The following is a 27,826-nucleotide window of genomic DNA, read 5'->3' on the forward strand; positions in this document are numbered from 1 at the left end:
CTCTACCTAATTATTACGGATCATATTAATTGATTTGGTATTCAAGTTTTAGGTTTTTGTGGTAGTAGTGATATTAAAAATAACTAGAGAAAAAAAAATGATTATCATATTTTGAACAAACTAAACATTTTCTTTCATTGAAAAATTAAACAACTGAAATAGAAATAATTTTTAATAATTGACAAAAATCCAATTAAAGTCGAATATTTTATTTCATTAAAAATTAAAATCCGTATAAAAGGGTACATAAATTTCATTGTAACATATCCTTAAACACTATTTACAACTTAATAATAATGTGTATACAAAGCCTATTTATACAAAATACAATTTTTCCTAAAATTGACTGGTATAATAAAACATTGGCATTTCATTTATACGAGATTCAACAAAAATCTCGTTTTCCACCAGGAGCTATAAGAGCGAAGCGATTAGATTATGGATTTCAACTATTCACCGATGAAGAAGATGAAAAAATACGAAGTATATTCAANAAATCCAAACAAAATGGTGAGGCTGTAAAACCTGAACCGAGTGTTGAAAGAAGAAAATAAATAAGGATAAAATTAATATCACAAACAGAATTAAGTAGGCTCTTTAGGCAATGTTACAATCATCATTTGTGACTATTAATTTGTAAACCAACAAGAAAAGTAGTACACTCAGTCACCCATTAGAACAAAATAATTTAAACATTACGTATTTACAATTACCTACCTAAATAAAGCTCGATGGACGGAGAAGACAAACTTAAAAATAAAGGAGGGGTGTGGTTATGAGGTAGTTGTCATTGAACGGCTAATAACTGATATCAGAACTAAAAAAAATGTAAAAAGAATACAATTTACATGAAATGTACCTACAAGACTAAATTAAGACCCTATTCTTCTTTTTTCCTACATTGAAGACAGCATATCGCTATGACGTTGTTATTAAAATTTCTAGCGTAGGATCATCGCATCGCATCTTAAACTAAATTTTAAATTTCACCTCAGGTATTTTGATTTTTTCAAGTTCTTTTAAAATATTCATATTTGTTACAAAATCTCTTATAAGACAAGCGCATAAGGTGCCACCGTGTTTCGCTTGATATGCTGTTGTCTGTACCAGTATTCGTAAATTAAAATTTCGTATATCATTTTTCAAATAATTTTCGAAAAGCTAAGGTCTAACATTATCAGTTTTATTAAAGTAAGGTTCACCTAATCTGTTAGACTACTTCAAAAATAGTTTAACAGTTATTGTGTACCTATCGTGGAAGCCAAAATCTAATTTTCCAGCGAAGAAAATATTCTGACCTCTTCAGCTTGTAGGTTCATTACAAAATTTGTAGGATGAGTAAAGGGATTCGAATGCCGAATACATTCCTGGACTATTTACATTAGGGTTAAGTATCTGAACATAGCTCGTAGTGGAATAGACGCTTATATCTACTGGCTGTATACTGTACAACTGTATACTGTACATAGCGCTTGAGAAGAGTTGAACATTGGGTATTTGGAATGTAAATGATCGTTATTTAGTTCTTTATTATTTTCTAGGTTGACTGAAATTGTCGATTATGGAATTAAAGCTGTATTAAGTTCAACTCTCTTCAAGCGGCTGGGGATAATATATTTATATTTAATGCTATTGCACCTTATCTTTAACTGTGTGGCTAACTCCGTTCGTGTAGCCATTGGCATAGCCGTTCGTTTCACTGGCTTTTGTATATCCATTTGTTAACGCAAAGCCGTTCGCGTTGCTTTTAGCTGTTTCTTGTTCACAAAGATTGGCTTTTATATGGCCATTGGCTTCACCGTTTGCATGACCGTTCATTTTGCTGTGGCCATTGGGGATGGTGTTGTTATTGTCAACGTTGACGGGCTTCTTTTGCTGTCGGTCTTTTTTGTAGGCTTGGATGTAGAAGTTGGTGAAGAGCACGATGAATATCGACGAGTGCAGGATTAGACCCGAGGCGATAAATCTGTAAAAAGAGAAATTGACGTAGAATTAGAATGATATGGTAAAAATGACAAAATTTAAAAATGTTGAGAAATCGGAGTTTTGTAAAACAACAGAGAGTTAAACCAAATGTACCTTTGCGATTTTGACAACCGCCCAATAGTTTCCAACGATACCAGCAAAATAACCACGGGTATTCCCCACGCTAAGTAGTAAAAAAGTAGCACCCATTCATCTCAAACTTTTCAATTTAGTTCTTATTGCTTTATAGTTAACTTTTTTGGTAAAAAAGTATGCTTATTATGAACTAAAAGATTCTCTAAAGAGCCTGCGGCACTTGTTCATAAATAATGTATGGCCTACAAGATTTTTAAGTCGTCGAATGGCATACCTACACTTTCACTACTACTCCTAACGAGATGAACTGGTTGCTTATGCTAACTAATCATTTCGGAATTAATAATTAATACTTTGTGGGCGTTTTCATTATTAATTTTAATAATTTAATAATCACTTCCGTTAAATTGGAAGGTATGTAAGTTATCGCTGTTGTTTATTTTTTAATTAACACCTCCTAGTATTATCAGAGTAAATACAAATGAGTAGGTTATCTTCATAGGAACGCACGGGCGCGGTTTGTATGTGAGCGCGCCAACACGTATGCGGCGCGCACGCACACACTAACAAAATTTAGCGGTGATTAGCGGTGAGGTGCGCCGAATTTTGCCAGTGAGTGCGTGCGCGCCGCATACGTATATTGGCGCGCTCACATACACACCGCGCTCGGTGCGTTTCTATGAAGATGACCTACTCAGTTGTATTTACTTTGGTATTATATCATTAAATTTAGACACTACTAAAGGTCTAACGCTTAACTCAAGTCAGTGAATGTCTTCGTACTATAGGTAACTAAACGCCTCAGTCAGTGCCTGTAGTATGGTGACATTGACATAATTATTATGTCGTGACAGAGTATACAAATCTGAAGTATACCTGCCCCCTTAGACAAAACGCACTTTTTGATCGAATCGAAAATCGAATCCGTCCAAAATCCATACAAAAAAGGGGCTTTTCGACCACTTTGCGACTGGTTTGCGATTATAATTTGCACTTTGTCTAGACCCACTGAAGCATATCTGAAGTCTCGCTGACGTTTGGCGTCCCAAAAATACCCTCCCGTGTCGCTTCCATAACTCAGACAATGACTGACTTAAAAGTGCTAGACCTTAGTTCGACGACAATCCAGCTGATTTTAGACTAGGAAGGTGGTTGCTTTTTCCTCGGTCCAATAAAAGTCAAGTCTATGATTTATGTTTCATTCATGTCATGCATCAGAGCTAGGGTTTCTGATTTCTCGACCTATTTTTTTTCTCGAGTTTCGAGAATTCTCGAGGCCAAAGTCTCGACTTTTCTCGGGTCTCGAGTCTTTTAATGAAAACTGCTGCAGTCGGTTGAAATTTAATAAAAACACAGGTTTTTTTAATCTAATATACCTACTTTTATGCACAACAATCAATATTAGAATTTAGTACCACTTATTTTGGTAAGGAAATAAACAAAAAATAAAATCTTCTTCCATAATTAATATTTACTAATAATCATAACAAAAGTCATAAAGTCGCGTGTACTTTAAGGATAAATAACAATAAAAATCTGGAGCTACAATTGAATCACTTGTTTTCTAAAGAACACTAGTACAAATAGCAAAATTACGATAAATAAATAAAAATAAAAATTTTTTTTTTACTTTAGTCGATACTACGCTTCTACGCAATCTATGCACATGTCGTGGCTGCTTTTAATTAAGGCTACACTATAAACACGTATTGTTTTCAATGTTTTTTCCAGTTAATTGTGTATGTCTTGTTAGCTGTCCTTAAATAAATAAATAAATAGTTTCTTTTTAATAAATTTTTAAATTTCTTACAGATAACGACTTGAATAAACTTTACGAGGAGGCACGAGTACCTAACCTAACGTCTGTTAGGTAAGGTAACTGTCTAGTTAACAAATTTTTCAGTCCTTAAATCAGTCAGATTAAACATACAACAATAAATATAACATACTCGTTGGTGAAAATTATTACTTAGTTTCGATTGAGATCATTACTTACAAATCAAATCAGTTAAAAAAGGAAAGACTAGGCCAGTCTAAAAGCAACGTTGACCTATTAAATAATAAAAAAACTTACTTTTGTCTAAGAAAATAGGCTTTCAAGAATATTAAAGGTTCAAAATCGAAACTCGAGAATTCTCGAGCTCCGGTAATTTTTTTCTCGTCTCGAATGAAGCCAAATTTCTCGAGTTTTCTCGAGTTCGAGAAAGCTCGAGCAGAAACCCTAATCAGAGCTAATACAGACACTGTATTAATAAAATTAAATGTTCTCATCCTATTCGATGTTTGTAATTTTACTATTGCAACAATAAGGCCCTTTAGAGGACAACCAATTTCGTTATCAACGATCGCAACGATATTAGCGTTCGCCTTGACTGCGCTCGATTCGTTGCATAGTTAGCTGCAACGATTGCAATCTGGAGCTTTTGTAACTATTGGGTCTCTTATTGTTGTATTTTTTTTACTTTTCGTAAATAGACGACACCGACATCTGCTGATGTTACTAAAGCGTGAAGTTCGATGACTTATTTTACTACAGTAACTTTTTGTTAAATGACACAACTACACAACTAATAGTTTTGTTTACAATGATACTAGTGGGCGACGATTTCACTGATCAATTAATAACTTAAGAAATTTTGACTCTAAAGAAAACTGGTCTCATAGTTGTGCCCTGTGGTATGCTGTTTCAGCTTATGCGTAAGAAACGTAATATTATAGAAAGGACTAGCTAGTTCTAAAACAGAATTGATACTTACTTTGGGTATCCACAGTCGTAGACGAGGGCACTAATAGAGTGGAAGAGTACCATGAAGAATTGGACCTGAAAAGAAAGAAAAGTAAAAACATTAATATACTGAATGCTTCAGCTTGATCTAATTTCATTGATTGCCTGAAAAGAGTTTAAGATGAAAATGCGTTCCAGTATTTTCAATTTGTACCAAAATATATCAATTCTTTTGAACAACATCACGCATAGCAATGTAAAAAGGAGACCGCCTTAAAGTATTATAATTATAAAAATTTTCAAAATCAATTTATTTGGAGACTACCGTATCCATTAAATGTTTTGCAATTTCAAGTGTAATATGTGATACATAGCAACGGGTTTGCTCATTATTTTTTATTCTATCTCAAAATCGTGGTTAGGCAGCAGCCGACGTATTGTGGACATTCAAAACTTTCTAAATGTATATTTTCGCAGCCATGGCAAACATTAATGGTTTTTTGCAATGCCCAGCAGAATAGCTAGAGAAAGTTTTATAGAGAAACTGTTTGCCCTTCAATATGTAATAATTCCTGACATTTGTAGAAAAAGTTTTTTTGGAACGCTTTTTACGTGGCCCAAATTTATTTAAGGTAGAACATTATTTAAAACCATTCACATTTAAAGTTTCCAAAGATACATAATTACGAACTCCTAGGTTTTAGATTTTCGCGTTCCATTTCAATTTCTGCTCACGGCTGTAGCATAGCGGCCGAAACGTCAAGCAGTTAATAAAAAATCTCGCGTTGAGACCCGTGTTTCTCTATTTTAACTTCCAGTTTCTTTTACATAGATTAAAATATTAGGATAATTTTTCTATCCATCCGTGTAAAACAATTAAATAATAATATACTTTTTGTTGGACTGGCGTACATTCCTACGCTGAAAATGCCACAAAGTGTGTTTTGACTGATATGGTCGTTTGAACAGACTCGTGTGGTACTTAGGCACACTAGTTGTCATGTACCAGTATGTTTCTAGTCTGACTAGGCTGTAAAAGTTGAAAAGGCGAGCGGTCAATGCATTCAAGGAGTGCGTAACTGCGCCACTGACGAATGCGCGCTGGATTGACGGCTGTACGTACATGCACAGAACACACTATTAAAATGAATACTTATAGTTTTGATAGCTTAAATTGGGATTTGACTAATTTCTAGGAAGATATCTAGGGACTCTAGTGCCCGTTTTCACCATCAATCCGTAATTTTTAAGTGACCCTTAAGGTAACACATAACAGGAATTTTGTTTTCATAGGGGTCACTTAGAAATTAGGGATTGATGGTAAAACCGGGTATAGGTGCCCTAGAAAAAAACCAAAACCTATGCGGTTTTAACCTGGAAAAAGACTATCGATCAAATGCATGCGTGCATGCATTTTGAAATTGCTCGCAAATATTTGTCTGTAATTTTTTATCCAGTAGTTTCATAACATAACCTTTCTTCTGGCGCAGTCGGGTAAATAAGCGCTTTAAGGACGCTTTATGCATCTTTTTATGCGGAGAAATTTAAATAGGTTTCATAATAAAAGTTATTCAAAATTCCGATATCCGATAGATCCGATCTCTTTGAAAATTTGATATGTTGTGTGTGGGCAGCCTATGGACATTGCGCCGCGCCTAGAACGGATCGGCGCTTGCGCAAGCTTAGGATATGCGGCCAGAGGCTGACGCAGAGGAAACGTTCATTTCCAAGATTTTTGCGACTGTCTAAACTAGTTTTTAACTTATGCCTAAAAGTACAAGCGACATGCCTGTTAGGTTTAAAAACAGTTATATCATTTTATTTATCAATAAGAATGTGTTTATTTCAAAGTCTATAATTATTGTTTAAATGATAGATCTGTTGCAAACACTGAATGTGGGCATTTTTCCAAAAGAAAAAGTCTGATTTTTCTTATGCATGTTTTTACTTCTATGATGTTATTATAAATTGATCTCGAATTTTAATATAAATTCCTATAACCTGGGTGTTTTTAAGACTCAAGTCAATTACCTAGGTATTGTCCGAGAAAGCATGTCGCATCTTAGATCATCATTTAATATCAAGCAAGATTGTATTATTGATTGTAAAAAACAAACGCATTACTTGCACGTTAAAAAAAAATAAAAGAGTATGACATAGTACCAAGAATATTATGTAAAGGATAAAAAAACATCTAAACAAACAACTAAAATCCTTCACCCATTTGAGTTTCCGCTACTATTCTACAGAAGTACAGAGGGATCAGCTAACTAGTTCAATGGTAATCGTAATACTCAGCAGTAATTAAACAAGTCCTGCCTTGTTTCGACATCAGCAGCGGAACGGCATATCCTTTCCCCGCCACGTTCCGTTTCATGCACTTAGATTTAAATACCACTTGTAGACAAAGTACTGATCGGGAGGATACGAATTACTCGTACATAGTTTGATAGGTTAGACACTACATTTAAATTTTTATAGACTGTGCCAAATAATACTGCTTTATAAATGAAGTAACTAGCGGCCGCCCGTGACTTAGTACGCGTGGACCCCTTTTTGAATCTCTTCTTAGTGAGCACCTGTGTTCTAAACTAAACCCCCATGCAAAATTTGAGTAGTTTCTGAGATTTCGTGATGAGTAAGTCAGTCAGTGACCTTTGTAGATTAAGATAATACCTAAGATGATAAAAGTCATCTCAAACCGAGTCCAAACCGTCTCAATGCTATAAAGTTGGATAACATCGAAGTCCCAGGTAGGTACCTATGACATTGATACGGGACTATTCCCACCTCTCGATCCCACCACTGCAACTCCTGTGTAGCCAGGATCTACAGCTTGACCGCCATAAAAACCCAACCAATGAAGGTCAAGTTTGTCCCGGGGGAAAGATAAACTGTCATTGGACCCGCAACGAAATTAATCAGAAGAACATAGGAGGAGTTCGAAATTAAGGTTCAACTTCCCTCCTTTGCAAAGCGGATGACAGGTGACAAACAAAGGTTTGATGACATTGACCTATGCGTCTGAAGCAGGCGGTCTTACCACTAGACCACAGAGGCGGTTATATTTACGGGCGCTACTAATGCTGGACTGCTAACTTTTGATTTTTGCCCCTTAACGTTTCAGAGTAGTTTGATTATAACATTGCTTCGCTTCAGTGTTAAAGACAGCTCGCTGTCCAAGGTATTCACCTGTACGATATCTTAGAAACCTAAACTGATATTTAACAACCTATACTCGTAAATATAATAGTCATGTTTTCCATTTTACTATATTTTAATTTACCGACAGTAATTTTAGTATCTCAGTCGTAATTCGTCACTATCTTGCCAATCAGCTTCATGGAACAGCTTAGAGATTTTGTCTCTGCCGGTAATTATTTAAGTAACAATTAATCAGAGCGTGGAGGCAATGGATTTAGCACTTAGTCTGTGGCTTAAGGTTGTCCGCTTACGATGGGAGAGCTGATGCATTTCTTAGGCTGGGTTGCACCATCTTACTTTGACTGTAACAAACGTCAAAAATCTGTCAAATACCATACAAAAATCACCGGTTATTTGGTGGTGCAACTCAGCCTTAGTCAATTAGCCTTTTCTTTCTGTTCTTATCTTTGGTGTGCAATAAAGTGTATTTATTATTTATTATTTTTATTATTCGTTTCAGCCAAATGACGTTCACTGCTGGTCGAAGTAATTTGGCCATACAGCGTGGACATGCAACCANGAACGGGTTTGCTCATTATTTTTTATTCTATCTCAAAATCGTGGTTAGGCAGCAGCCGACGTATTGTGGACATTCAAATTTACTTTCTAAATGTATATTTTCGCAGCCATGGCAAACATTAATCGTTTTTTGCAATGCCCAGCAGAATAGCCAGAGAAAGTTTTATAGAGAAACTGTTTGCCCTTCAATATGTAATAATTCCTGACATTTGTAGAAAAAGTTTTTTTGGAACACTTTTTACGTGGCCTAAATTTATGTAATGTAGAACATTATTTAAAACCATTCACGTTTAAAGTTTCCAAGGATACATAATTACGAACTTCTAACCTAAAGGCTTCTAACGGCTGTAGCATAGCGGCCGAAACGTCAAGCGTCAATAAAAAATGTCGCGTTGAGATCCGTGTCTCACTATTTTAACTTCCAGTTTCTTTTACATAGATTAAAATATTAGGATAATTTTTCTATCCATCCGTGTAAAACAATTAAATAATGATATACTTTTTGTTGGACTGGCGTAATTCCTACGCTGAAAATGCCACAAAGTGTGTTTTGACTGATATGGTCGTTTGAACAGACACGCGTCGTACATAGGCACACTAGTTGTCATATACCAGTATGTTTCTAGTCTGACTGGGCTGTAAAAGTTGAAAAGGCGAGCGGTCAATGCATTCGAGGAGTGCGTAACTGCGCCACTGACGCATTCGCGCTAGACTGACGGCTGTCCGTACATGCACAGAACACACTATTAAAGTGAATACATATATATGTAGTTTTGATCGCTTAAATTGGGACTTGATTAATTTCCAGGGAGAATTATATCTAGGGACTCTAGTAGGCCTAGGATACACGCCGCGATAAGCGGTTATTACGCCATTTTATCGATTTTGTCCATACATTTTGACGTCGATAAGAGTATTGTCACGACGCACATCCTAGCTCGGCAGGTGTCCTAGAGTAAAACCAAAACCTATGCGGTTGGAGCCGTGGAAAAAGACTATTGTGCAAATGTATGTACGTATGTATGCGTTTCACTATTGTCTGTAGTTCTCTATACAGTAGTTCTAAAATGTTTTAGTTCTGTAAAGTTAGGACTTGATAATGTTAAAAACATAACCCTAATTCTGGCGCAGTGGAGTTAAAATTAAAATCACACTTTATGTATCTTCTTAGGAGGAGAAATTTGAATAACTTTCATAATAAAAGGTATTCAAAATTCCGATATCCGATAGATCCGATCTCTTTGAAAATTTGATATGTTGTGTGTAGTTCTAAAATGTTTTAGTTCTGTAAAGTTAGGACTTGATAATGTTAAAAACATAACCCTAATTCTGGCGCAGTGGAGTTAAAATTAAAATCACACTTTATGTATCTTCTTAGGAGGAGAAATTATAATAATAAAAGGTATTCAAAATTCCGATATCCGATAGATCCCATCTCTTTGAAAATTTGATATGTTGTGTGTAGGCAGCCTATAGACATTGCGCCGCGCCTAGAACGGATCGGCGCTTGCGCAAGCGTAGGATATGCGGCCAGAGGCTGACGCAGAGGAAACGTTCATTTCCAAGATTTTTGCGACTGTCTATACCGTTTTTAACTCATGCCTAAAAGTAAGCGACGTGCCTGTTAGGTTTAAAAACAGTTGTTATATCATTTTCTTTATCAATGTGTTTTTTTATTACAAAGTCCATAATTATTGTTTAAATGATAGATCGGTTGCAAACACCGAATGTGGGCATTTTTCCAAAAGGAAAAGTATGATTTTTCGTATGCATGTTTTGATTTATATGATGTTATTATAAATTGATCTCGAATGTTAATATAAATTCCTATAACCTGGGTGTTTTTAAGACTCAAGTGAATTACCTAGGTATTGTCCGAGAAAGCATGTCGCATCTTAGATCATCATTTAATATCAAGCAAGATTGTATTATTGATTGTAAAACACAAACGCATTACTTGCACGTTAAAAAAAAGCGTATGACATAGTACCAAGAATGTAATGTAAAGGATAAACAAACATCTAAACAAACAACTAAAAGCCTTCACTCATTTGAGTTTCCTCTACTATACTACAGAACTACAGAGGGATCAGCTAACTAGTTCAATGGTAATCGTAATACTCAGCAGTAATTAAACAAGTCCTGCCTTGTTTCGACATCAGCAGCGGAACGGCATATCCTTTCCCCGCCACGTTCCGTTTCATGCACTTAGATTTAAATACCACTTGTAGACAAAGTACTGATCGGGAGGATACGAATTACTCGTACATAGTTTGATAGGTTAGACGCTACATTTACGCTCATAAATGCCAAATCTAGCCGCAATCGAATAAAATGTTTAAATATAGTCTGTACCAAATAATACTGCTTTATAATAAATATAAGTTACTAGCGGCTGCCCGCGACTTCGTAAGCGTGAACCCCTTTTTGCTTCCTTAGGGGTCAAATTTGAAAAATCTCGTCATAATGAGCACCTATGTTCTAAAATAAAACCCCATGCAAAATTTGAGACTACTAGGTCTCGTAGTTTCTGAGATTTCGTGATGAGAGAGACAGTCAGTGGTCTTTCGTAGATTAAGATAGTACCTAAGATGATAAAAGTCATTTCAAACCGAGTTCAAACCGTCTCAGTGCTATAAAGTTGGTTATCATCGAAGTTCCAGTATGAAATTGATAGGTCGTTACTAGGTTATCAGTTCCAATTTTTGCCATGTTGCACAACACTGAAATGTCCCACATAATTAGGTATGACATTTACAGGATGGATGATAAATGCTGCATTATTTTTCTTCTTTTTCGTCGCTACACTCTTGCCAGAGTGGTCGAGGTCACTTGCCACCGAACCGTCATACCCGGTCCGGTGGCAAGCCTCACAATCCGTCGCCATTCCTCCCGCACTGCAGCCTTTCTTGTGCACCACGAGTGCGGTTTAAGTGCGGTGCTGGATTATTACTTTAGATTTTTGCCACTTGACGTTTCAGAGTCGTTTGATTATAACATTGCTTCGCTTCAGTGTTAAAGACAGCTCGCTGTCCAAGGTATTCACCTGTAAGATGTCTTAGAAACCTAAACTGATATTTAACAACCTATACTCGTAAATATAATAGTCATGTTTTCCATTTTACTTTATTTTAATTTACCGACAGTAATTTTAGTATCTCAGTCGTAATTCGTCACTATCTTGCCAATCAGCTTCATGGAACAGCTCAGAGATTTTGTCTCTGCCGGTAATTGTTTAAGTAACAATTAATCAGAGCGTGGAGGCAATGGATTTAGCACTTAGTATGTGGCTTTAGGCTGTCCGCTTACGATGGGAGAGCTGATGCATTTCTTAGGCTGGGTTGCACCATCTTACTTTGACTGTAACAAACGTCAAAAATATGTCAAATACCATACAAAAATCACCGGTTATTTGGTGGTGCAACTCAGCCTTAGTCAATTAGCCTTTTCTTTCTGTTCTTATCTTTGGTGTGCAATAAAGTGTATTTATTATTTATTATTATTATTATTCGTTCGTTTCAGCCAAATGACGTTCACTGCTGGGCGAAGTAATTTGGCCATACAGCGTGGACATGCAACCAGTATTTTGGGAACTATGTCGCATTGTTTAGACAGCGATTTAAGACTTAATTTTTATTTATTATGTGAATAGTATTCTTTTCTTCATCCAATATTTTATTACTTTTCATTTTAAAAACCTAGAAATTCTTAGAACTAGTCCCTCGCTCTCCTAATACACAGTTTTACTGGTAATTTAAGGTGTAAAGTTTTAGCAGGCTCTTTAAGTCTCGTGTATAAGTAGCTTTAGTAGAGACGCGATACTTTATTAATACTCACTGCTTAATGTAAACATTAAATACGTTATCTGACCTAAAATTAGTACTTTAGTGAGTGCCAACGTTTAATATTAATTGGTGTCTAATTAAAAATCTAGTTTATTACTTTCTAACCTTTTTTCNATTTTTGCACGGTAGGTAATTATGAAGTGTCTAGTTTAATTTGAAAATAAACAACGATACTAGTATTCTACTGTACATCGACGTTTTACTATATCGTAATCGTGTAAAACAGATTACGATAATTTTTATACATGTGTATAATTATCTAAGTATGTATAATTACTTATAGTATTATCTATGTTTCTTTATTACTTCCATTCTAAAAGTCGATGGATATCAGGTTAATTACGTTATTTCAAGGTTTACACGGTTTCTTATTTAGGCTATATCTTTATACTGAAAAATAATAACTTCAAAATAATTTATTGACTATCTGGTTGAAAAATCTTCTGTCGATAAAAGTTTAAAAAATACTTCATGAAATATCTATCCTCAGTGGTATCCTTCCGTTTGGCCAAATTACTTTTCGCCAAATTTCACTTCGCAAACAACTTATCGCCAAAGTTTCATTTCCCAAATGAACTTTTAGCAACTGTACTTTTCGCAACTAATTCATTTGGTCAAATTATCATTTGGCAAAATTTTACTTGGCAAATGTTTATATTGCAAATCTTTTATAATGCCAAATATTATATCCCAAATAATTTGTTTGGTCAAATTGACACTTCACATAATTACCCACCGTTACCCACAAATCAAAGCATAAGGTACATGATCATGGTTTTCACAAGAATTTTATGTAAAACAAAGAAATTGCATAAAATAGTATGGTTGCAAAAAGTAGGTATTGCAGAAAATAGTAGGTTAGGTTAGGTTAGAACAGTGACCCTTAATGCGCGAAGACCTCTAGTAAATAGGCTAGTTTCCTAAAAAAATTTTTTTAGTCCATCATGTTTAATATCAAAAAATATTGGACACATATATTTTTATTTGTCAATCTAACAAATAATTACATAGTTATGGTGCGTTGAAGTTCCGCACGACGTCACAACGTGCGGCACTTTTATCCACGCATTGTCGTCACGGGCCTCTTCTTATGAACTTTGGCGCGCTTTATCTCTTTAAATTTTCATTAGTTTGAAAAAGTGAAAAATACGTGTAGAGTATTTTTTGAAAAGTTAACTGACGGACTAATTATAACTCTTGCTTTTTGACCCAGGCAACATCCCTATTAGAGAGGGTCGTGTTCCTGCAGTGGAAACTAAATGAACTGATGATGGATTACTAATGTTTGGCCAAAAAACGTTTCCCAAATTGAGGTAAATGGAGGATTTGGCCTACACTCCCCACGCTGGCCAGACGGATTGGAGGCTTTTGTTTATTTCAATATTTTTTTAAGTATTTGTAAGCAAAATCTATAAGTGACTCGAGTATGCTTTTTGTCATTTTACAAACTTCCCTTTTAAAGTGCTTGCTTTACTATATTTAGTTCCATGTTCTTTCCTTTAGTGTCATAGCAAATATTGTGTTATTGATAAATCTCAGGAATGATAATTTTTCGCAAGAAAAATATTGTAAGGCATCTTAGTATTTATTTTTTATCTTTATTTATGAAGCTTGGTTAAATGACCATGTCACTTCGGTAGCCTTGGGCTTTTATATAGGTACATACAACATAAATAAATAAACCAAATCCACTCAAGATTTCTTTCTTTGAAGTTGAGATCAAACGAGCGTAATTTGCTTTGCGTTTGTGCATTTTACGCGACATACCTACCTAGTTTCATAAAAAATACTTTAGGCCTTATGAAGCCTGAAAATAAATAGGAACTCTACTTGAACATTTGGTTAAAAAAACGTGCTCTAAATTACACATATTTGCCTTCAGCGTAACAAAAGACATGCCAATAGTCAAACCATGAAAGTATCGGACTGGCCGACTTGAGATCCGAGGAATGCTTCTTCGAACCCCATCAGCCGGGCTAAGATGCGCACCGTGATAAAATCTTTTCAATGATTTTTGACGACAAACGTATGGGCTTATCGCGTAAATCGATAAAATGGCGCGTTAAAAGCTTATCGCGGCGCGCATCCTAGGCATAAAAATATTGTAGTGAACCCACTCGTAACACCATCATATTTAGCTTAGCTTAGGGGTTAAAAACACTTACTAGTTGGAGGGTGGTGAGGTGCTTCTTCCACCAGAGGTACTTCTGGTACTGAGGCCCCATCGCCGCCAGCATGTAGTAGGCGTACATGATGATGTGCACCAGGTTGTTGACTATGTTGGAGAAGGTTCCGTGACCGCCTTGAAAAACGAAATAAAGACATTAGCCACCTATAATAAGAATGATGATTGTATAAAAGAATAAGGGAGTAAAAATTAATTGCAATGCCTAACGCCCGTGTTCACAAACGATGCTTGCTTAACGGAAGCATCAATCGATCGCTCAGCGTTGAAAAGAGCTCTGTTATTGGTTCGTGTGTCACCCTGTGCATCCACGCGTACTGTGAGCCCTCATATTAATGTTTGTAAATACGGACAAAAAGAGAATTGAATCTTGAACTAGTGCTGAAGGTGATATTTATAACATCATTGAATGACGTATTTAGAATTTGGTATTCAGAAGATACTCCGCAAGAAGATCTGATGTAGAAGAGTAGACATACTGAACAATTGACTTCTTTCTTTTTCATCACTTATGATGCTTGGATGAATAGGAGGGACGAAGAATGAACTACCTTTAAAATACTTACTCATTGATTGGTCAAACAATTCTGGTCAGATGTGTTGGGGATGCCTGATATTCATATTATAAATTTCTCCTTTAGTTGCCTCTTATGACATCCACTGGAAGAGTGGGGGTGGTACACTAGAGATAGATGGAGGATTTGGTTTACACTCCTCATGCTAGTGCGTTGAAGAGGCCCAATGTAAGCAGATTCTTCGCTTAGTCTCCTCTCAAGATATTCTACTATGTTTCCTTACCAGCAATGAACTTGACCAGCAGCCACGCCTCAAAAGGCGTCAGCGAGTGGTGGTACAGATGCAGCCAGGTGATCTGGCTCTTCTTCTTGCGGAGGACGAAGAACACGGTGTCAGCGAACTCCGACAGCTTAGAGAAGTAGTACACCCAGCATAAGTGCAGCATCTGGTGGGGAAATAATGAGAGAATTAATTCAATGATGAGCAAGCCCCATAGGGATAGAGAGAGATGCCAACTAATGAGCTGAGTGCGAAACCCAGTGTCGCATTAGACATTCACGCACACAATGTAATCAAAATATGTGCTCATTATCCACTGCGGTATCAGTACTCAACGTTCGAATAATCTTCAGTACTACGCAAGCAATGTAAACTGTTTACATTATGACGTCGCTGCTGTCATAATTGCATTCACGAGAAATGTGTTCTGTTTTTGGGCATATTGCTGCGACGCCGGCCACGCCCCCTTGTCACATCCCTTTAATTTCTGTGATCTGTGGCAAGCCCTAACCTGTCTGGACAGCGTGGGAAGTGCAGGCCATATCTTCCGTTTGCCTAAGGTAAAATCGAGAGGGTCGTGCTCCTGAATGTGACAAATGATGATCAAGACAAACAATATGAAATATTTGTTGTCGCAGTAAACACAGTCATGATGTTTTGAAAGAGCATTTCATAAGTGATTTTCTATAACACGAATCAGGTGTAAAAATATCATTAAACATGAATATTATATTATGCCAATAACCAATAATAAAGCTTTAGTAATAAAAAAGAGAGTTTAGAGTCTAAGAGCATTCACTTAATGAACAAGACTGACTGACTATTTGATTCGGTTCGATCAATGGATAGATTTTTGAAAATTCATCATTAAATCGTTGCATATTCAGCTGATTAATAAAACGGCCTTAAATAAAAAACTTCTTGATTGTTATTTATTTATCTTTCTACCAACTTTCTTATTTTAAGTTCACCGCCAATAGCGAAAGATTCCCATGGAGAATGAGGATGTAGTTATCTAAATTCGCAAAGCTTTTGTATCGATCGAGAGAAAGTTGTTATTTCCTTATTGACATTTAAAAAAGGTTTGCCAATTCGAGTATATCACAACTTCATCATAACTAATAAGACACAAGTGTAAACACGTGCCTTTATGTATTTAGTCGTTACTGAAAGTAGTCACACCTAAGTTTTCAGCACGCTTTTCATTATTTTGTTTGCAATAGATAAAACGACATTACGAAAATTATAGTTGTTGTTTGTTACCTAAGCTACAGCTTCACATTCAGCTGTAGCTGAAGATTTATTTAGAAAATAAGCGTTTGTAGTATTTTTAATAGTATCCAGTTAATACCTTGGGAAAGACAGTTGAAAAATTAATAGAAAAGTAGAGTCATCATCATGATGATCAGTTCTTTTGTTATTCTATATTCATCTTCAATGAATTCTTCAATCGTTAAGTAAATGACATTTAGCTAAGGCTGCAGTTGGTGAACCAAGGTACCAGACTAATTTCTGACTCATTTATTTTTTATGTGATACTTATTATGTTCCCAAATTCATGGTCGTCACACACATTCCAAGCGCCAAGAGTCAAGATAAATCTAAATACCCATATGAGCTTTATAACCATGTTGACCGTGTGCTTATTAACCTACGCGATTCACAAAAATGTTTTTTAACACTCAAACATTAGGCAACTTTAATCAACCCGCTCAGTAGGTAAAGGTGAGCTCTTGACATGGTTGTATGTTCAATGAACTTGCCCGAGCGACTGAGTGAAAGTGTGGGTCATGCTTACGTCAGATTGAAAGTGAAACTGTCAAGTGTATTGATGCGGTCGGGATGATGTCAAGAGTATAGAGAGATGGTAAGCAGTTTACGTTTTAGGTGTTCCGTTGATTGATTGCGTTAAAATAGTTTCATTACAGTTTTCTGGTTGGGACTTGGGGTGCCGTGTTTAATGCGTCGATGACAAATGAATGTGAAATAGAAAGATGAGGATACGTAACTCTGTATTGAGTTTATTGACTCGGCTCCATACAAGCATTGTTTGGTTGGGCATTTCTTTGTTAAAGTAAGGGGTTTTCCGAGTTCGCATTCCAAGATGTTGTGAGAATCAAAGGCTTAATAAAAATATTATCACAGTTATTTCAACTAAATCCGAAAAAGGATAAAGAACTGAGTAAGTGCCTATCTTCCAGTGGGTTTTACGATTGTAACTTTCATTTTATTCCCATACTGCATATTAAATCATCCCAACGTCGTTGCTCAACCGATGAGTTTAAACATTTTCCTTAAACGTCAACGGGTGAAATTACAAGTTCCAATAAGTATAGCCGCGGTAAAAGCTTGTATTATGTGTGTAACAGCGTTTAACCTCATACCTGCTTTGTCCAAAAGTAAAGACATAGGCAGTTAAATCTTTTAACTTTCGACGCAATTAAAATGTAAGTATCATTTGCATCAGGCAGATGTGTGCTATTATTTTTAACGACAATCAGGCATACTTTATTTAACATTAAGATTTTAAGATGTTAATTGATTTAAGTATCCTTTACTTCGGTAATTACATGCCCAACAAGATGTTACGATACCATGTTGATTGGACACCTTTTCAGTAGGTATCATTGTTTATGTACACTTAGTTAATAAGTTAAGTATAGTGTAATGATACTGAATAAATACTTTTTCTTTCATTCTTTTTCAATATCTTATTCCGAAACCAAGAAAATTCTATGTTAATTGCACACAACTGAATTTATTAGAAGCTTAAAGCTGCTGTCTTTGATCTGCAGCCTTTTAAGCTGCTATCAATCTAACTAAACATACAAAAGCCTACTTTGTCAGAACGAAAACGAAAATATGCGACCCCGCCTTTTTGTCGATGTCGTCGAATGTCATTTCTCTTCAAGTTCGAAAGTTATGGGCAAGCTCGGTTCCGTTTTGAACTTGACTGGGATTGTATTGTCTAAATATAAGTGTATATTTATCTATACTTATAATAAATCTGTAGAGAGGTCAATTCTGTACATGAAATATATTTTCAAAATAACTATCAGGGGGTGATTAGTGATTAGTGATCGATACTGATGCCAAAAATGCAATCAGTAAAATTTTTGTCTGTCTGTCTGTCTGTCTGTCTGTCTGTCTGTATGTTCCTTATAGAAACAAAAAGTACTCGACGGATTTAAACGAAACTTGGTACAATTATTCTTCATACTCCTGGGCAGGTTATAGTATACTTAGGAATTCCCACGGAAACGGGAATTAGCGGGAAAATCCTTTTGTATGAAAAATCTAAACCGCTTAAGTTAGACGCTTGAAATTTGGCATGCAGGTACCTTAGTAATCTTAAAGCTTAGTTACAACAGGATATTACAACATTCTCACGAGAACGGGAGTTAGCGGGAAAAAACATTTGTACGAAAAAATCTAAACCGCGTAAGATAGATGAAGGGAGTAAAACGGGATCCACGCGTACGAAGTCGCGGGCGGCCGCTAGTTGGGAATAATATTCTTTATGTCTCGATATCATCATAGATCTCTGTGTGGTGTTATAAACAAGCATCTCCATTTGAAGATTTTTGGAGTACCTACCCTGAATTTTTAGAGTAGTATGCCACTATGTTAAACACTAACTTTACCCCACACGAATAAATGTACACGATAATTTTTCAGCTTGTTATTTATTCTCGTTGAATATTATCAAATCAATCCATAGATCCCAAACAACAAGAGACAGATCTTCGAAAAGCTTTTAAGTAGGTATTTAACGAGGAAAGCGGTTTTATCTTTAAATCACGTTGAAAACAATAACGAAAGTATTCAAAGAACCGCAGTGTGGGAAGATATTTCGTGGACGTTTAGTATACACGTGTAAGAAAATATTTTTATAATTATTATAATATTATATTAGCGTTTGTAAATTGTTTGGAAGTTTTTCAGCGCCATCCAGGAGATGATCTTGTCCTTTAAAAAGGAATTACAGAGTTTTATTATGTAACACATACCATTTCATCGCAAAATACATTATTTGTAGATGCATAATGCCCGTTTTCACTATCAAGCCCTATTTTTTTTCATAGGTTTCAAAATTAGCAATGCTTTTTTTAATAAAACATTTATCACAGCTCTACCAATACGTTCATATCTAATATGTAAAACCCTTGACTTTTTCGAAAGACAAACAAAATGTTGTATCTAGGACGTTGTGCCATGAGACAACGGAACTGTCACCACACGTTGGAAAGTGGTTGAAGTGTGCCGTGGAGGCTGTGCCGTTCTGAACTTGGCCACAGAGTATGGTAGTACAGATGCGACATGTTACATTATGGTATTTTACAAAGATTTGCTAAAATACTTTCATTATCTTTAATGTTCACAATAAAACATTTTTGAAAAAACCTGAAGTAAAGCCAGGTATATACCTAATATTATTTTTGGGAAATTGCTTCCTAAAATATAAAGGAAAGTCTTTATATTTGGATACACGCTGTAATACAGAAAACTGTTCGATAAGTTTAACGTAGTTATTTTTCCCAATAAACTACACAATGTTTTGCTAAGAACTCTTGGGCCTTATGTCGGTAGTTTTAGTTACGATTTTGCAATAAAAATCAATTTTGTTATGCAAAACCCATTCTGTATCACTGCAAAAACGAATTAGTTACTGTTACTCAACCCAAGAGTACCGTTACAAATAATAATGCATATCAATGCGCGAATCCCTCAATTAAAGTTAAAGTTAAAGAATTCCGTTTTAATGAGTTAAAACATTCATAACAATTTAAAACCACGAGTCACTTACAGTGCACGTGAAAGTCGGCAATTTTGTGGTTATTAGGTAAAATACTCGTACTCTTATTTTATGTTATGTAATGTCTGTGTAACATCATCTTTGATAGTTATCTCCAAGACTATGGCTATACTCGCTTTCTAAGCATATACATAATAGTAAAACATGATGTTGGTATTCGTTCGTCGATACTATCTTAAACTAACAATAGCAAATGGGCAATTGGAATTATACGAACGTTTTGTTCGTTCCATTGAATCAAATAAATTCCACGATGAATGAAGACAATCATTATACATTAAGGTACTTTATATTAAGTACAGGTTAAGTTATAAATAAATCTGTTTCTCTGACTTTTTGCAAGCATACAATTTACATTATTTTCACGTTGTAATTTACTGTCTTTTCGTACGAGACGGCTGGGTACTTAATGTTTTTATCAGTCCGGTTGAGGTAGAAAATGAAAGGGAATGTGCAAGGGTGTGTACTGTGTCTAAGTGGTCAATCATGAGAATGAAAATGGATGTCATTAAGATTAAATTATATGGGTTATTTGCATAAGAAAACAAGCTAGAGATTTGAGAAAAATGCTAATGATACACATAGTTTTATGTGACATTTTACCTTATGTAGAAAAGGGCGAAAGTGGTATGGTATCGTGTTCGCGCATAATTAGTACAGACAGCATCAGCAGCATAGCAAGCTAAAAAGTATAGCAACTTAATGTGATTGTATTAAGGACCATTTTGCCAAATCACTATCACTACATAGTATAAAACAATGTCGCTTTCCGCTGACTGTCCTTTTCTATAGATATTAAAAATACGCAATGGTTTTAATGCGGTTTTTCTTATTGGAAAGAGTGATTTAAGACGAAGGTTTATATGTATACTTAGCACCCGTGCGAAGCCGGGGCGTGTCACTAGTGATAGATAAGTTTGATGTGCTCTCGACTATTGAATTGACTATGCTCCTAGTGATGTGAATAACTATCTTTGATTGCAAATAAAACTAGCGTTGAGATTACTTATGATAGTTCAATCACTGTTTAAATAATATGGCGGGACATAGAGTCAGACACCGGGGTCATGACCTTAGTTGTTACAACAGACGCTATAGAAAAATACTTTCTTTTTTGTAATCTAGACTGACTAAGTAGGTATATCTAGCCTGATAGATTGTGTATTCAACTACAATGGACAACAAAAATTGCAAGATCAAATCTCTCTTTGAAAAAATAATTAGTGAAATGAGCATGACATTAGCAAAAAGGTACATAGAATCGCCAGAAAAGAGAATACGAAGGAAAATTTGAAGTGTCAATGTGACAGCTGTCAACTTACCCGCCGCGCTTGGTCACTTTCACTGTAGTCCACTGGCTGACAGGAGATGCTGTAGTCGCCCCACCATCCTGACATTAGGTGCTGTGGACAAAACAAAAGTCAGTTTTAGAAGCTGTTGTTTTCTTAAGTAGGTACATAACAAACTCACTCAGTGATGTGTGAAAATCTGTCTTAGCTTATACTCGTACTAATGCTTGTTGCAAACTAAGAACTGACGCAGGTTTCCATAGTTTTGTGCAGATCGCAACCTATGCAAACACTATGGGAAACTACGTCAGTTATGCGAGCTAAAAAACTCATGTATTTATGCAAGCAGGTTTTAAAAACACTTTTACACATCCCAGTAAAGGAAACTCACTTAGCTTGGTTCTTGGTCAGCAACTGACATAAGAATCGAAGCATAATGCTGATTGAACAACTTTCATGGAATTAGGATTAAAGCAAAAAATTTTAGCATTACAAAAAAAAATACAATCACTTTGAATGTGATTTTGGACTTTGAGCTACATCTTGGTCGCATGTTTATTTGAATTTATGATAGTCTACTAGATGGATCCCCTTTATCTTCAATGCACAACATTTAAAAACTATAATTAAAATTATAAAAGTTGTACCGACACAATTTATGCGGTATTAATGTATTGTTACAAGATAATATCTTAAAACACTACAAATTAAGCAGTCCCGCCCAACTGATTTATGAATGAACCTTTAAACTGTAGTTTGCATTGTAGACTAAGAGCTGGTGAACGCCAGACCTACGTCATTTTATAAAAGCGGAAAGTTTGTCAGCGTATGCTCCCAATATAGGATAGAATGTTGGTGAATCATGAAGTTTAGGTCATCGTGGCTTTGGCAGCTATCCTAAAAAAACTATCTGGCAAGGAGTTGGAACTGTCAAAACTGTTTGGCTGATGTGGAAACAACTTCTAATCATTGTCCAAATATTATACATAACAATCAGATTTTATGGTATAACGTAAGTAGAATTACAGTCTATTGAATATACAGAAAAAGCCACCGTAAAAGTTAGGCTTACGTTATACCATAAAAGCTGATTTTTATATAAAATATTAAGGCAATAATTTAGAAGTAGTTTCCTCATCAGCCAGACAGTTTTGACAGTTCCAACTCCTTGCCAGACAGTTTTTTAGGATAGCTGCCAAAATCACGATGACCCAAACTTCATGATTCACCAACATTCTATCCTATATTGGGAGCATACGCTGACAAACTTTCAGCTTTTATAAAATGACGTAGGTCAGGCGTTCACTAGCTCTTAGTCTATTGAGTTATGTTATTTGCTGACTTCATTTAATTGCATCGCAACACTGTAGAAGCACAGAAAACATATTTCGTTTAATTTTGACCATACAGTATAGGTCTTTATCCAGGGATTTCAAGTCAGTCAGGGAAAGTGGACATACTACTATCACTTCTTGCTACCATTCTGGGCAAAGATGGAACCAATTTAACTGTGGCTTATTTAAGTAGTTTTCAAAATAAGTTATTCTCCGGTGAATGCACATAGGTAATCGTATATCTTTTTGTTATTGAAAAGCTCAATATACTCGTAGTATAGAAGTTATTAGGCTAGTACACAATATTGATCAATACTGCATAGCCTCTAATCCAGTACATCAAGCGATAAACACTGTAACTTCTAAAAATAAAACGTATCAATATCTTATACAATTGTCTCATCAAGAACTTGAACTCTTAGGCTGAGTTGCACCATCTTGCTTTAACTTTAACAAACGTCAAAAATCAGTCAAATTTCATACAAAAGACACCGCTTAAAACTAGTTTAAATTGACATTAATTAATGCCTATCCAAAACTTCTAAGTTAACTAGTGTTAATTGGAAACCGATTTAATGTAAGTACGATAAGTGAATGATATTCGGAAGAAAGTGAAATGATTACGGAATGAAGAAAGTTGAATTGATTTGTTTACATTTCGGATTGTCATTGGAAAAAATTAAATACTGTAAGTACCTTCGGTCTATTTTATCTCTATTTACTCAATATATTTCGAATTTAACAGCTCTGAAAGTTGAAAGCAAATGATTGTCTATAGAGGGTGTGGTTTTGTAAAACAAAGCCAATCTCAGGGAATGTTAACTAAATATTACTTTAATAGTTTTTTTTTTTTATACTCCGGCTGACATTGCCGGAGTTCGGTTTCAGACAAAACAATTTGTTGAGTATTAAATCAATAATGTATTCTTTTTAGAGCAAGTGGTGGTAGTTTCTCGCTAATGTCTACGAGCAAACTTGTAGTCTCCATACTTTATAGACGTTTATTTTTATTTATGTACAAGGTTTTAAATTTACAAATGAACTTAACATTTTACAGCAGTTCTTTTCTTTTAGGTATATTATTATTATTATCTTTATTAATATTGGTTCTTAATTTTAAATATTTTTTTACAATGTAAATTATCAATTATTATTATGTTTGTACGCTTTGGAGCTCACGGGTCAAAAGTGGCCCGGTCCTTTATAAGGCTTGCGTGGGGATACAGATCCAACACGTAGAGGCCGTTTTAAGCGCAAAATAATCGACAAAAGTGAAAGTGGTGCACATGCTGGATCTAGTCTCTGACTATATCATGGGATATAGCCAGAGACCATCCCACAGTGTTTTTTTTGACCCGAAAAAGTGACATTCTGTTTTTATCACTAATATCCAAAGTTTAACTTATTATTAATGTTAGACTAAAACACCCAGGTGACAAATAGCTATAGATTATTTTAAAAAAAATATTTTAGAAAATTTATTTTGTACAGGGTCAAACTACAATTTTATTATTATTTAAAGAAACGTACACACTAAGCTTCTCTTTGTATTGCAGGTAGGTAGGTTGGTGTATGGCGAATATTATTGCACCTATAATTATTTAAAAGTAGTTATAGGAACGACAGCATGATTATTTTTTAAATTTAAGAAATTATTATTTTTCTCTTTTTCTACGCCGAAGTAGAATCTCTGCTTAGGTCAGATAAATGTCTTAAAATAAGCTGTATCACCTGAAATTTTTCTATATTCTAACTCGGCCGCAATTTCGAGAAAAAATATTTTTTCCAAAATGTTAGGATTGTCACAAAAAATGACCTTACGTAGTTCCACTTTCTTTAGGGTTCCGTGGCCAAAGGATGCTAACGGGACATAATGAATATTATGCAAATATAAATACCACTCCTGATGATCAAGNGGTGGATAATTAAGTAGTTTCCAAAATAAGTTATTCTCCGGTGAATGCACATAGGTAATCATATATCTTTTTGTTATTGAATAGCTCAATATACTCGTAGTTTAGAAGTTATTAGGCTAGTACATAATATTGACAAATAATGCATAGCCTCTAATTCAGTACATCAAGCGATAAGTACTGTAAATCTAAATATAATAACTCAAAGGTGACTGACTGACTGACTGACATAGTGATCTATCAACGCACAGCCCAAACCACTGGACGGATCGGGCTGAAATTTGGCATGCGAGTAGATGTTATGACGTAGGCATCCGCTAAGAAAGGATTTTAAGAAACTCCACCCTTAAGGGGGTAAAACGGGATCCACCCGTATGAAGTCGCGGGCGGCCGCTAGTTTAAGAAATAAAACGTATCAATCTCTTATACAATTGTCTCATCAAGAACTTGAACTCTTAGGCTGAGTTGCAACATCTTACTTTAACTTTAACAAACGTCAAAAATCTGTCAAACTCCATACAAAAAGCACCGGTTTTCGTTATAGTTACGATCAAACTTAGGTGGTGCAACTCAGCCTTACACTCTAATTAATAAAAAGTAACGTGCGCTTAAAACTAGTTTAAATTGACATTAATTAATGCCTATCCAAAATTTCTATGTTAACTAGTGTTAATTGGAAACCGATTTAATGTAAGTACGATAAGTGAATGATATTCGGAAGAAAGTGAAATGATTACGGAATGAAAGGTGAATTGGTTTGTTTACATTTCCGACTGTTTGTCATTGGAAAAATACTGTAAGTACCTTCGGTCTCTATTTATCTCTATTTACTCAATATATTTCAAATTTAACAGTCCTGAAAGTTGAAAGCAAATGATTACCAATGTATATTTAATGCTATGTTTGATATTTTATGAAAAGTATTCAGCCAACAGCACATCCGATTATTTAATGCAAAGTAGCACCTACCATGAATTACAACTGTTACAGTCAAAACTCATAATCGGTCAAAACCACTTTTGACTGCAAAAATCAGCCAAAAGTGGTTTTAACTGATACTCTGATGCGACCAAGGGCGTTAATCAAAATCACTTTTGAGTGCAAAAAATCAGTTAAAGGCGATTTCGCCTGATTTAAAATTTTACCAATCAGTCAAAATTCATACAAAGTGTATGTGTGAAGTGATTGTGACTTAAACGCGTTTGGTGATGATATTGACCAAGGACATCAGACAAAACTATTTTTGACTGATTTTTGCAGTCAAAAGTAGAGGTGGGCGCCACGCCGGCGCGCCGCCGCCGCCGCGAATTTTTTCACGCAGCCGCCACCGACGACCAGCTGTCGGCGCGCCGATACTGATACTGTACCAACTATTTGCAATTTATTCCTCTCCTATACTGTACTAATTTGTGTTTCGAACACAGAAGAACTATTTTTTAATTGAGTTGAGCGGCTATTCTAGTTCAATAAAGTCCTAGTATCACTACGACCGGTACCGATCTATTGTGATCGCCGCTATTTTCCTTACAATTCGTCTCCGAGTCCTGCATCCATAAGGAATTGCAGTATCTTTTGGGGGGCGATATGTTTTACATCTTGCGGGCTTAGGATGTGTTTGCCCAGGTGTAAGCTCCGCTTGCGCATCAAAGGTCCGCAGCTGTGAGAATGTGTAGTGGCGTTTCATCTGCCTCTTGGCACATCCTGCGCGTTCTTGATTCGGACAGTCCCATAGTGGACAAGTGCTTGTTTAAGCTGCAGTGTCCAGTGAGGGCTCGAACTAAGATGCGCATTTTGATCCTACTCAGTCCTATATTGCGCTATTTTTTTATTGCGCAAAACAAAACAAACAACAAAACTTGCGCGCAAAAAACAAATCTAGTATGTTCGTTCGTTCGTACGTTCGTTTCAGCCAAATGACGTCCACTGCTGGACAAAGGCCTCCTCCAAGGTTTTCCACAATGCACGGTCCTGCGTTGCCCGCATCCAGGCTCTTCCCGCGACATGTATACCTCTAAACTCAGTCTGAACTGAGTTACGAGCATTAGAAGTTTAATGATTTTACATACTAGATTAGACCAGACCACGGGCTGGAAGACGTAGCGTGGGCAGGCCTCCCACTAGGTGGACCGACGATTTGGGGAAGGTCGCAGGAAGTGCCTGGATGCGAGTGGCGCAGGACGTCTTTCGGCTGAAACGAAAGAACTAACGCTAAGAGAGATGGCTAAACTAAAGAAATAGCAAAAATGGACCCTCGTAAAGCACTTGCATTTGATCTGATCACCATGAAGTCCATGGTCTTGACAATGATCACACTGAGTGAGAACCTCGCAAGTCTCTTAACTTTGGAAATTATCCATAAGGCTGGCAAGTCGCCTTACGAATTCTCTTATCGCTCAATTAATCTGACATTTGTATTGTTAAAATTATGGAAAAGGATCATTCTTGCTCGTTTATTCCCTTGCCTAAGTATGACCCAAGTAATATAGTATACCCAACCATAATCAGTACAATGTTTGGAAAAGAAAGAACCCTGTACGTCTGCTTTCGCTGCGGCTTCAGCTGGGTTTATCATAAAGGACTACTCTATGAAATTAAAAAGTAACTTATAGCACACTTCTACTACCTGCTAATGGATTCTTATCTCAGTGACAGACAGTTTTAAATCAAACTCGGTGACAAAATCTTCTCTTTTTAGCTGCAGAGCTGCAGAGAGTACCCCAGGACTCTGTACTTGGTGCGATACTCTATAACATCTACTAGTAAAGTATCCCAGACACCAGAAAGCTGCGGCCTTCCTCAAATGTAACTGTGATCTTAAAGTGACTAGACTGTTGCAAAGTCCGCTGCTTGGCTGACCAAGTGGTGCATGTAATTAAGCCCCGAAGTCTCGCCATATTATCATTTAAGACGTGAAACTTATCCTCCGGCCAATCTAGACCTCGAACCATTGCTGCTATCAACCTGCATTAAAATCCTGGACCGTAGGATAACATGGAAAGACCATAAATATAGATAAAAACTGAATATAATATTCCACCGACATCGCGACAGTTAGCTAATCCAACATTAACTATGTGCCTCCACATAGCTCAAAAATACATGTTAAGGGTACTTTTATCGGCACATTGGTATGCTCGCCT

General features: G+C 35.9%; 1 protein-coding gene across 3 annotated transcripts in view; it reads right to left on the bottom strand.

Annotated features, from left to right (window-relative positions):
• Positions 1-633: 633 nt before the first annotated feature.
• The window catches only part of LOC114354382 (elongation of very long chain fatty acids protein 7), a 72,196-nt gene continuing 45,003 nt past the window's right edge, over positions 634-27,826 (bottom strand). For all 3 annotated transcript variants that reach the window (XM_028306747.1, XM_028306746.1, XM_028306748.1), the window contains 5 exons: positions 21,473-21,553; positions 15,338-15,500; positions 14,520-14,656; positions 4,818-4,882; positions 634-1,966 (listed from right to left, as the gene is read on the bottom strand). In XM_028306747.1, the coding sequence (XP_028162548.1) occupies positions 1,630-1,966; positions 4,818-4,882; positions 14,520-14,656; positions 15,338-15,500; positions 21,473-21,553 (783 nt within the window). In that variant the 3' untranslated portion in view covers positions 634-1,629. The remainder of the gene's footprint in view (positions 1,967-4,817; positions 4,883-14,519; positions 14,657-15,337; positions 15,501-21,472; positions 21,554-27,826) is intronic.

This window comes from Ostrinia furnacalis, unplaced genomic scaffold (assembly GCF_004193835.3).
Source record: "Ostrinia furnacalis isolate ACB-3 unplaced genomic scaffold, ASM419383v2 OfSCF2047, whole genome shotgun sequence".
Classification (NCBI taxonomy): domain Eukaryota; kingdom Metazoa; phylum Arthropoda; class Insecta; order Lepidoptera; family Crambidae; genus Ostrinia; species Ostrinia furnacalis.